This window comes from Scardinius erythrophthalmus, assembly GCF_964197995.2.
Source record: "Scardinius erythrophthalmus genome assembly, chromosome: 16".
NCBI classification, from domain to species: Eukaryota; Metazoa; Chordata; class Actinopteri; order Cypriniformes; family Leuciscidae; genus Scardinius; species Scardinius erythrophthalmus.
The window spans coordinates 18,955,088-18,967,316 of NC_138236.1; the positions used below are offsets into that span (position 1 = coordinate 18,955,088).

A 12,229-nucleotide genomic window follows, 5' to 3' on the forward strand; every position below is an offset into this window, starting at 1 on the left:
CATGAAGCTCAAGGAGCCAATCAGCTCACCTACTCCGACCCCTCGCAGCTCCCTCTTCTTTCCCAGCATGTTTTTGTGTTCTTCTGTGGATAGCCTAGCATTGTTGATCAATTATCGGGTCCATTTAGCAATTATGTTGCGGCGTACAGTAAGACTGAAGCGAGATTGCGTAGCTCATTTGGTATGCGCGCCTTGTCGAGACTGCTCTGTATTCCTCCGCCGTGGTTGTGAAATTGTTCATGTTTTAATTATTCTCTTTTATAAAGGGATCAAAGGTGCTGCTGGCAGGGTCGGCCCCTATTTTCATTCATGTTCGCGCTCCGGCGTGTACTCCCACACAGACTTTTTTTTTTTTAGTTTTACTATGAATATGTTCTATTATTAAAACCGTGAAGCGCCTGCTGTAATGGTATAATGACTCCAGTTTGGCTCTAGCACTGCAGGATTTAATCAGACACAATATATGTTGTAGCTATTATATGGATTTTGTAGGATAATTTACTGTGTCTGTGTTTAATCACCTAATGATTTAATCATTTAAGATCTCATGCCTCTTTAGTAGTTGTTCATGCACAGCAGGTTTGTGTAAAAAAAGGAAAAATTTATATTTTCTTTGTTAAAGGGATGGTTCACCCAGAAATAAAAATTGTCATAATTTACTCACCCTTATGTTGTTCCAAACATGCATGACTTATATGGAACACAAAAGGTGATTTTCTTTAAAGAATGCTGATTTGTTTAATGTTGAATTGACTTCCATTGCATGGATGAAAAACACTGAGACATTTTTCAGATCGCCTTACTTTGTTCACAGAAGAAAGAAATATATGCATATATATACTGTATATAATACTGTATATATTTATACATAATTTATATTACATTATAAATATAAACATTTTAGATATAAATAACACATTTTTCTTAAATATATAGATGCATGTGTGTGTATTTATATATAGGCTACAACATAATTATACACAGTACACGCATATATATTATGTAAACTCAAACTTTTATTTTGGATGCGATTAATCGTGATGGTAACTAACTAGTTTGTCAGTCTGTCCGAGGTAGATTTCGGCCTGTTTGCACAAGATGCATTCTTTTTATTCCGCCTTTCCCATATTAACTTGTAATTAATCACACAGAATTAACACATTAAATTGACAACCCCAGTGAATAAATCTATGAAGTATCTAGCATTCTTCTTCAGTAAACTGTGAATTCTTCTTCATTATTATTGCATTAATGCATTCATTGAAGTGTGTCAAGCCCAAGTCCATGACAGATCTCCGTTCGAGAGATGCAGCCGCATTATCATCCTGCTGAATATGACCATGATTACCACATAGTTTACAGATCCCCGCACTTGTTCTCTCTTACACAGGGCATTTTCATTTTTCAGACTACCTGACAGAGCCAGACACTTTAACCTCTCTCTGCTGATTGCTTTATGTCCTCTGTCTCTTCTCTCTCTCTCTCTCTCTCTCTCTCTCTCTCTCTCTCTCTCTCTCTCTCTCTCTCTCTCTCTCTCTCTCTCTCTCTCTCTCTCTCTCTCTCTCTCTCTCTCTCTCTCTCTCTCTCTCTCTCTCTCTCTCTCTCCCTCACCTTTTCACTCTCAGTAACCCTCTGTAAAGTAAAATGTAAATGTATGAGTCCATTTGCCAGCTTTTAGTAATGTGTGTAAAGTGAAGGCATTGTTCTCAACTTTAGTTGTCAATTCAACTAAAGCTTTTATTTACTTGTGTACATGTATTTGTGAGTATGTGGGTGCGTTAATTGAGATGTGTTATGCAGCTCGGGGGTGTTGAACACAGCGCAAAATTGATCAGAAGGCCTTGTCTGAGTTACGTTTGACTGACTCCTGATCGATTGGGCCTGTCATGGAGATTGATCACCAATACTCAGTCACAGCTATTGATCAGCTCGCCGCTCGAGTCGCTGCACGTGTGGAGGAGGAGAGGGAGCAGTAAACACATTTCCTTCACCTCTTTATTGCACTTTCATCTTCGCCACACTGCAAAAGAGACGCATGCTGAGATTGGAACCTCAGCTACTCATAATTATCGTTGTCTGCAAATTATAGCGGTTTGAATATTATAACTACGGTATAATGCTGTCTGATACTGTCAGAGTTCAGCTCCAGCACTCGCATTTCCAAAATGCAGTAATTACACGATTTAGTCTTGCTAACCTATTTCTCCAGAAGGTTTAAACATCTAAGGGTTCAATTCCGCATGCAGACTGTGGTTTTACAGCAGCTTCATCATAACAACTTGTACATTTGAGTAATTACAGTGCATTACTCCTTGATTTGAAAACTGTCTTTTCGAAATTGGTTTGAATTGATCTCGTCATTTGTCTGGTTAGACCAATGCAATCTCATGGAAATTTGTAACCATTTACGTTTTGGTGAATTGGTGGCTAATGCATGAATTCGTACGATCTCATTCGCACGTTTTTGTTTGATCTGCTTACGCCCCAGTGATGTGTATGTTTAGGGCTGGACATTCATGCTTAGTTTTTTCTCTAACAATCGTATGTTTTTGTATGATTCTCGTTGTACAAATTCATATGAAATCGCCACATTGTAACATTAAGGTTTCCTGTGAGTTGGGTTACACTTGTAGTTCAAACTTACTGAACACCCGTATAACTGAGATGTTAAATATTTTAATTAATACGATTTTCTTCTTTTTTTGTATATTTATCATGCTGAATTTTGAACAGTCATTATTCCAGTCTTCAGTGTCACATGATCCTTCAGAAATTATTTGAATGTGCTGATTTGGTTCGCAAGAAACCTTATTCTTATTGTTATCAATATTGAAAACAGCTGCTTCATATTTTTGTTGAAACTGTGATCCATATTTCTTTCAGTTTTCGTAACAGGGTAAAACTTTTGTAACAGGGTAAAAGGCACTTCTGCATTTGCTTTGCGGCCCTTTATCTGCTATAACCGCACTATGCAAGTTTGCTAGATCGGGTAGCGTATCTGTAGTTCGAATGAGACATAAGAAACTACAAATTTGACTTGCTTTACGGCAAGTGTTATAATAGTAATTATTTAGTTTTTCTTCGTTTCTGATGTTGCAATACATCATACTTTCATAAAATCATGCAACATACTCTACCTTGTCTGTGGAGATCGTTCATTCCAAAGCCGGTGCTGGATAAGCAGCGAGCGTGCGTGCGACAGTAGGCTGCGGTAGGCTAAATTATTTACGACAGCGGTAATGGACAATTCCGCTTCCAACCTGTAGGGCGACCGAAGTGGAAAAGTTCTTAAGTGTTGCTTTAACCCTCTGGGCTTCTTCATAATTGGGTCACACTTAGCTTCCTCCCGCCCGAAAACGGGCGAAGCCTTAAAATTGTACTTAACTTTGTCCTAGGATAACCATTCAAATATTGTTTTGTTCTATAATGTTTTCTGATTATTATATAGAATTTTTAGAATTTTTTATGATACTTTGCATTAATTATGTAATTTTTATGAGCTATTTTTTCCATTAGAATTAATATATATATTTTTATTTTATTTATTTTATTTTATTTTTCAATAAATGCAACATTTCACATCAAATTAGAGTGCAGGCCTAAAAAAAAAAAATATTTCAAGTGAGAAGAGCGCCACCTAGTGGCTTCAAAATTTATTAATTTGTGTCATGTCCTATAACCGCCCATAGGCGGCCTATAGCTTTTTTATTTATTTATTTGATTTATTCCCATTCGGAAAGAAAACAATTTATTACTAATCAACCACTGAATGGAACAACACAAATTATATATCATTTTAAAGCTTAGAATCTCAGCTTTTTAATGCATCTAATTAAATGTATTAATTCCTAACAAATGCTGAGTAATCCCTCAAAAACCAAGTGTACCGCCAGCAGGCGCCACCTAGCTGCAAAAAAATTTATTACCATATTTTTCAAAAATCTTGCCTTGATAAACACAAAGTTGATGTCATTTGAAAGCTTAGAGTCTGAACTTTACAGTGAATGTATCCACTTTGAAAAACTCTTAAGTATTGCTGAGTTATTTGCTGATACATAGAATTTCTCTTTTTTTCATAATCTATAAAATAATGTACTGCAATGTGTCAAAAACATCATACAGCTCATGAAACATTCTCAGATAATTGAAAATGACACTTCATTTTTTACAGCATATTATTACAATTAAAATGAGCCCAAAATTAACATAATCTATTGCTTTTATGACAAGATATTCTTCATGGAGAAAAAATTGCCCATGAGGGGGTGTGAAAGACTGTACAAAAAGGCTGTCTCTTTTCAAAATGCTGTAATTTTTGATTCCTTTATCCAAAAATTATTATTTTTTTATCCAGATGCAGCTAACATGTAGGGGGACTTCACTAAAAAAGAATTTTCCTCCTACCTTATTTCCTTACTGAGTTATTCCATGACAAATATGAAAGATATGCAAAATCATAATAAAAATTATATATATATATTGTCTTTTATCCACCGTTTCTTGGCGGGACAATGTCCAAATGTAATGTAATTTATATTTTCAAAAAATTTAAAAAGAGTTCTTTCAAACGATACCTACCTTTTGACTCTCCTTGCTATAGTTTTGGAGTTATTATGATTATATCATTTTTATATAGTTTGGGGCAAAATTTGCTGTTTCAGTCTTACCAGTTCATTTCTCTGTGTGTGTGTGTGTGTTTGTGTGTGTGGGTGTGTGTGTGTGGGGGGGAGGGTGTCTTTTTTGCACTCTTGATGTTCTAGAGTGTCACCCCTTCATTGCTGTACACTTTTTTTCAGCACAGTGGCTGATCTGTAGCTTGTACCACCAAAAGTTTCTCTGAGTTTTCCTATTTTTTCGTATTTCCCATTCATTTCCTATGTCGCCCGTTTTCGGGCGGGAGGAAGCTAAGTGTGACTTTTTTTTTTACGACCCTTTAACATATCAGAATCATCTCCTTGATTTTTTTGTGTGTTCATATAGGTAATAAAAGAAAAGTCACCAAGTTTCACCCCCATCCGATGAAGCAAAAAAATTAAACAATTCGAAACGTTCAAGTTTTCGCCCGTTTTCGGGCGAAGAAGCCCAGAGGGCATCCTTGCTGAATAAAAGTAATTGTTTCTTTCAGACAAAAACATCAAAGTTCATTATGGGTGTTGACATTTTTGGCAAAAGGGAACGAACAGCATAGCCAGCCAAATTGTATTAATCGGTAAATTTATGATTAAGTAATATCCAATGCCACTCTTTAATGCAATTAAACATAAAAACTGATCCTCAGATTAGATTCTGAATGTATTATCCTGTGAAAAACAAGAGGAAAGGTCACACAAACTCCATTTGTTCTGGTCCAGTGTTCATTTATTCAACTGTGACACCATAAACGGTCACAACATGATGATGGTCCCTTCAAATGGGCCTAATTGATGAAAATTACATTAGCTTGACAGCTAATTAGCAACTTATAGATGTCTCGTCACTGGCCAAGCTTGCAGTATTTGTAAATGTGACATGTGCTGTCAGATCTTGAATGAAGAGATGATCTTTATCTTGAATCACTGTTGATGGCTCGATATGAAAGCTCATGGAAAGATGACCTCAGCCACACCACGTCTTGCATTTTCTGGTTTCTGTAGCGAGTTTACACCACAGGTATTGAGGTAATTTCTTAACTAGGGCATAGACTGTGGGACGGATACCTAGTTTACTCTCTAACTTTCTCAGTGTCTCCCTCTGCACTCCATCTGCCTCAATCTGTTTGGCTCCCTTGCTCTTTATGTCTCTGGTCTGGAGTCTTTCATTAGCCTTTTTTCGTCGTCTCTCTGTCCACCCACTTAACTCAGGATAACCCCCCTCCTCATTCTTCTGCCCATGTGTGTTCTCCTCCTCCCTTCTTTCCTTCTCATACTTCCTCTGCCTCCTTCGCTCTGTCACTTCTTCACAAAAGACTCCCGGTGACAGACCTGGACCGGCCGCCTTGCTCTCACATCCTGTCTCCTCTTCTTCTCCTCCGTGGCCTCTTCTCATCCCTCGCTCGGTTCATTCTCTGGCACACACGCACATTTGCAGTGAAGAAAGACCAATTAAAATCCATCTTGTCTTCTTGCTGTCTCCCGCCAAACTCTCTCTAGGGCCACTAATTAAAATAGAACCCTTTCTTTACCTCCCTCCATGTGTCTGTCTCTCCTCTCTGTAACCCTTCTCTCTCTGAGCCCCTCACCTCACTTCCTGTCTCACTTCATCTCCGCTGCTCCTTTGCTCTGGTTCTCACCCTCACTTCTTCAGTACCTGTGAACTATAAACTTTCTTTCTTTCTTTCTTTCTTTCTTTCTTTCTTTCTTTCTTTCTTTCTTTCTTTCTTTCTTTCTTTCTTTCTTTCTTTCTTTCTTTCTTTCTTTCTTTCTTTCTTTCTTTCTTTGGGGCAATAAGCATTGTGCCTATGTTTTTAGGATTTGTACTACAAGTTGGTGGAATCTCTGCCAAAATGTAAAGAATTATGGGGAATAAATGAAGTATGATGTACACTGTATGACAATGAATGTTTTTTGTTTATGTAAATCATTTGTAATTACAAGTCTTTAGTAATAATAAAGGTGAACTTGAGAAATCCTTCCTTCCTTCCTTCCTTCCTTCCTTCCTTCCTTCCTTCCTTCCTTCCTTCCTTCCTTCCTTCCTTCCTTCCTTCCTTCCTTCCTTCCTCCCTTCCATCGTTCCTTCGTTCCTTCCTTCCTTCCTTCCTTCCTCCCTTCCTTCGTTCCTTCCTTCCTTCCTTCCTTCCTTCCTTCCTTCCTTCCTTCCTTCCTTCCTTCCTTCCTTCCTTCCTTCCTTCCGATGGTGTCTTGTACACACTTCCTTTTAAAGTCAACAGTGTGTAAACAAATGGGAAAGTGATTTATTTTTTTACCAAGTCCCTTAGGGCCATTCTATGCTAATTCTTCCCCTATTAGTGCAACTTGACTTTTGACTTTGTGTGTGTGTGTGGAAGAAGAATGAAACTCTCACTAATTAGCATGAAGCTGTTATTGAGAGCCACGGTCCGTATCTGGTGCTGTGTGAATGTTTTGACCTGCTGAAATCCTCAGGGTTTCTCTTTCCTTTCAGTGTTACTGCAGTATCACTCGAGTAACATAAAACTTGCTTAATTTAGCTTGCCTACCATTAATCTTTATTTTACAATTCACATTTTTGCTGCATCCTTCTATCTGTATCATCAGGTACTAACAAAATCTTTGTCATGTTAAAATATTTCTTTCTCAGCAGTGACTGACTGCTAACTCTTAATAATATTCCACGAAGCGGCCAAGCGAGCGCCAATCCAAGCATGATTCAGTGAAGATCTTGCTGACACGTCTGAAATCTGTTCTGTGGACTTGGAAGAATGCCATTTTTAGTGATTGTGGCCATGAATTTCTCTCATGATAGAAATACACCCTCTAATAGTCCCCCCCCCCCCCCTCTCTCTCTTGCCCTCAGGTTAACAGGAGATGATTACTCTGTCCAGGTCAATCTGAGTGATTATCTGGATATACTGTGTCCCCACTACCCTGCTGACCACCAGTCGAGTGGACCTGTGGAGAGTCTGGCTCTCTACCTGGTGGCTGATCGCCAGTTCAAGGGCTGCGTGGAGACTAAAGAGGCCATTAAGAGATGGGAGTGTAACCAGCCGTACGCTCCCTATGGCCCTGTCAGATTCTCTGAAAAGATCCAGCGCTTCACACCCTTCTCCTTGGGCTTTGAATTCCTGCCTGGACACCATTACTACTATAGCTGTAAGTGAGCTGCAGTGTTGGAGAGCATACACAGAAATGTCAATCAGGGTGACAACATAACAGTGAATATATACATTTACACTAAATACATCTTACCATTCTAAAATGTAGCGGTTGGTAAGACTTTTAATGTTTTTGAAAGAAGTCTGTGAAGATCATCAAGGCTAAATTTATTTGATAAAAAATACAGTTATAAACCCTTTATATTGTGAAATATTATTACTATTTAAAACAACTGTTTTCTATTTTAATACATTTTTAAAATGTAATTTATTCTTGTGATGGCAAAGCTAAAATTTCAGAAGTCATTACTTCAGTCTTCAGTGTCACATGATCCTTCAGAAATCATTCTAAATGCTGATTTGCTGCTCAAGAAGCATTTCTTATTATCAGTGTTGATAACAGCTTAATATTTTAGTGGGAACCTTGATACAGTTTTTAGGGGAGAAATGGATCGTAGTTGATCCATACAGACTATAGCCCCACGGTTCGGAGCGCATGTGATTCGTGGATTAAATTGCTAAGTTTAACCATCATATTGTGAAAGTTTGCATGTGTTAAGTCCTGTCAATTTAAACATACAAGCCATTTTAAACCATTCAAGCGCAAGAAGACACGAAAGACTCAATTCGACACTCACGCACAATTTTCATTGCAACATACATGCAATATTATGTCAAAATACCAGTGTTGGCGAGTATCCTCGTAAACAGTCTGTTATGTCTTAAGTGAACGTAAGCAATTGAGAAAGAAACAGATGCATATCATTATATTGGAGCCGTGCATGGTATTTACAGGTATTTATAGGCTGCTGTCACTTTGTGTCATCAATATTAATAAAACAACAAAAGACAAATAGAAAATCACTTTTGTAGCAAAATATTTATTTATATATATATACAGTGAGGAAAATAAGTATTTAAACACCCTGCTATTTTGCAAGTTCTCCCACTTAAAAATCATGGAGGGGTCTGAAATTGTCATCGTAGGTGCATGTCCACTGTGAGAGACATAATCTAAAAAAAAAATCCAGAAATCACAATATATGATTTTTTAACTATTTATATGTATGATACAGCTGAAAATAAGTATTTAAACACCTGAGAAAATCAATGTTAATATTTGGTACAGTAGCCTTTGTTTGCAATTACAGAGGTCAAACGTTTCCTGTAGTTTTTCACCAGGTTTGCACACACTGCAGGAGGGATTTTGGCCCAATTCTCCACACAGATCTTCTCTAGATCAGTCAGGTTTCTGGGCTGTCGCTGAGAAACACGGAGTTTGAGCTCCCTCCAAAGATTCTCTATTGGGTTTAGGTCTGGAGACTGGCTAGGCCACGCCAGAACCTTGATATGCATCTTACAGAGCCACTCCTTGGTTATCCTGGCTGTGTGCTTCGGGTCATTGTCATGTTGGAAGACCCAGCCTCGACCCATCTTCAATGCTCTAACTGAGGGAAGGTTGTTCCCCAAAATCTCGCAATACATGGCCCCGGTCATCCTCTCCTTAATACAGTGCAGTCGCCCTGTCCCATGTGCAGAAAAACACCCCCAAAGCATGATGCTACCACCCCCATGCTTCACAGTAGGGATGGTGTTCTTGGGATGGTACTCATCATTCTTCTTCCTCCAAACACGTTTAGTGGAATTATGACCAAAAAGTTATATTTTGGTCTCATCTGACCACATGACTTTCTCCCATGACTCCTCTGGATCATCCAAATGGTCATTGGCAAACTTAAGACGGGCCTTGACATGTGTTGGTTTAAGCAGGGGAACCTTCTGTGCCATGCATGATTTCAAACCATGACGTCTTAGTGTATTACCAACAGTAACCTTGGAAACGGTGGTCCCAGCTCTTTTCAGGTCATTGACCATCTCCTCCCGTGTAGTTCTGGGCTGATTTCTCACCTTTCTTAGGATCATTGAGACCCCACGAGGTGAGATCTTGCATGGAGCCCCAGTCCGAGGGAGATTGACAGTCATGTTTAGCTTCTTCCATTTTCTAATGATTGCTCCAACAGTGGACCTTTTTTCACCAAGCTGCTTGGCAATTTCCCCGTAGCCCTTTCCAGCCTTGTGGAGGTGTACAATTTTGTCTCTAGTGTCTTTGGACAGCTCTTTGGTCTTGGCCATGTTACTGTGCGTTCACACCGAACGCGAACAGCGCGTCAAATTCGCGCCTGCCGCATCTAGCTATACGCTTGACCACTTTGTGTGCATTCGCGTGTCAAGAGCGAAATTGACGCGCGTAAAATCAAAAGTTTGAATCGAAATTTACGCGCGTCAGAGGCGAAAGTTTCGAAACCTGTTGGCGGCCATCTTTTTTTAGATGTTTATCGAGCATTAGCATTAGCATTAATCGAGAGAGTCACCGCTCGTATATGCTCTGGAGAGCAGAAACAGCAGCGTAGGGGACATCGTGGCTGTACTCGGGTCCACCAAACCCTCCGGAGGGTTTCAGGAGTTTCACAATTTGCTCCAGGAGGTAGGTTTGGTGGACCTAACGACGAGGACAGCATAGGCCGTATAAGCCTCGGCCTCGAGTGGTGGTCGCTGCCTGACGAGCCCGCACTGTACAGCCCGGCGCGAGGTTCACCCTCGCCCGCACCCACCTAATCTGTCATTTATTTTTGTTTTGATAATAAATGGAGCCAGCCTCCAAAAGTGAAACCTGTCCTGTGATTTTTTTTTTTTTTTAGTTTTTATACACTAAATTGTGATTGTTGTCTTTACATTAGATTAATAAATTTTCATATAATCTAGAATAGACATGGAATAAATAGCATTCAATAAAAAATGAGTATTTCTCATATTGAAATTGAGTTTTTATGTGAAAGATTTGCTTTTTTGTGCATTTTAGTCATATTACAAAATAATGTATTGAGGCCAAACATAAAATAACATTATAAACTGTCAGTTCACCACGTGATGCAGCAAGCAGGCTCCTGATTGGTTAACGCGGCGCGAATTGACGCAGAAGTTCAGATTTTTCAACTCGGGCGGCAGACGCGAATTCGCGTCAAACGCGTGAATGCACAAAAAGCACTAATAAAATCATTCGCGCGTAACGCGCTTAACGCACCAGACGCTCAATTCGCGCATTCGCGCGAACGAGGCGAATTCGCGTCTACCGCGCCGCGCTAAACGCCTCATTCGCGCCGCAGGAATTTTTTACGCGCGTAACGCGTCTTTGCATTGACTTAACATTGAAATCACTCGCACCTGACGCGCTGTTCGCGTCCGGTGTGAACGCACCATTAGTAGTTGGATTCTTACTGATTGTATGGGGTGGACAGGTGTCTTTATGCAGCTAACGACCTCAAACAGGTGCATCTAATTTAGGATAATAAATGGAGTGGAGGTGGACATTTTAAAGGCAGACTAACAGGTCTTTGAGGGTCAGAATTTTAGCTGATAGACAGGTGTTCAAATACTTATTTGCAGCTGTATCATACAAATAAATAGTTAAAAAATCATATTGTGATTTCTGGATTTTTTTTTTTTAGATTATGTCTCTCACAGTGGACATGCACCTACGATGACAATTTCAGACCCCTCCATGATTTCCAAGTGGGAGAACTTGCAAAATAGCATGGTGTTCAAATACTTATTTTCCTCACTGTGTATACACACACACACACACACACACACACACACACACACACACACACACACACACACACACACACACACACACACACACACACACACACACACACACACACATTCAATTCTTTTACTTAAATGAAAGGTTAGAATTTTGCTAATTTTTTTAATGAAAGATCAAAAGGATAAACGATGCAGATTTATTTTTTACAGCCAGTTTTATCATATTTACCAGGGGTGCCATTAATTGTGGAGGGCACTGTAAGTGAAAATGTTCCTTTTCTTGCCTTTGGCTCCGCCCTCATCCTTCACGCCTCTTCTACATGAAGCCCAAAAAGGAAGGAAAGATGGTCTGTGGCCATAAAATTACATGACAGTTTTCCTGTTTTTTACAGCTTTGGTTTCAGGCCAAAAGCTCTTCAATTCCCTCCTCTCTCTCTCTCTCTCTCTCTCTCTCTCTCTGGGTAGGAAGTCACACAAGGCATTTTTAATGAGTATGTTGCAAAAAAAGCCTGAAACTCTAGAATTGAAGTGAAAAATTAATAATATAAATTTATCTTTAGTTTTATTTATTTATTTTTTACCAGTGGTCAGTGAAAGGATGTGCTTAACCTTTAGAAAATGTTGACGTTAACCTCAGGAGGTCAAACTAAATATAGGGGCTGTTTTTTTTTTCCTATTCATTTTACATGAGATTTGCAAGTGTTGCTACACTGTTACAGTTGTAAGCAGTGTTATTTTTTGTGATGCAATAAAAAGGCTGTGCACAAAATCCAGTCTAAATTATCAGGGATTTGGAAATTAAATAGTTATTCTTTACAGTTGATTTAAATAAACATACACATAGTTCTTATG

At 39.0% G+C, this 12,229-nt stretch overlaps 1 protein-coding gene across 1 annotated transcript in view; it reads left to right on the forward strand.

Annotated features, from left to right (window-relative positions):
• The window catches only part of efna4 (ephrin A4), a 61,201-nt gene that overhangs the window by 23,863 nt on the left and 25,109 nt on the right, over positions 1-12,229 (forward strand). The window contains exon 2 of the mRNA XM_081388343.1: positions 7,471-7,766. Within this exon, the coding sequence (XP_081244469.1) occupies positions 7,471-7,766 (296 nt within the window). The remainder of the gene's footprint in view (positions 1-7,470; positions 7,767-12,229) is intronic.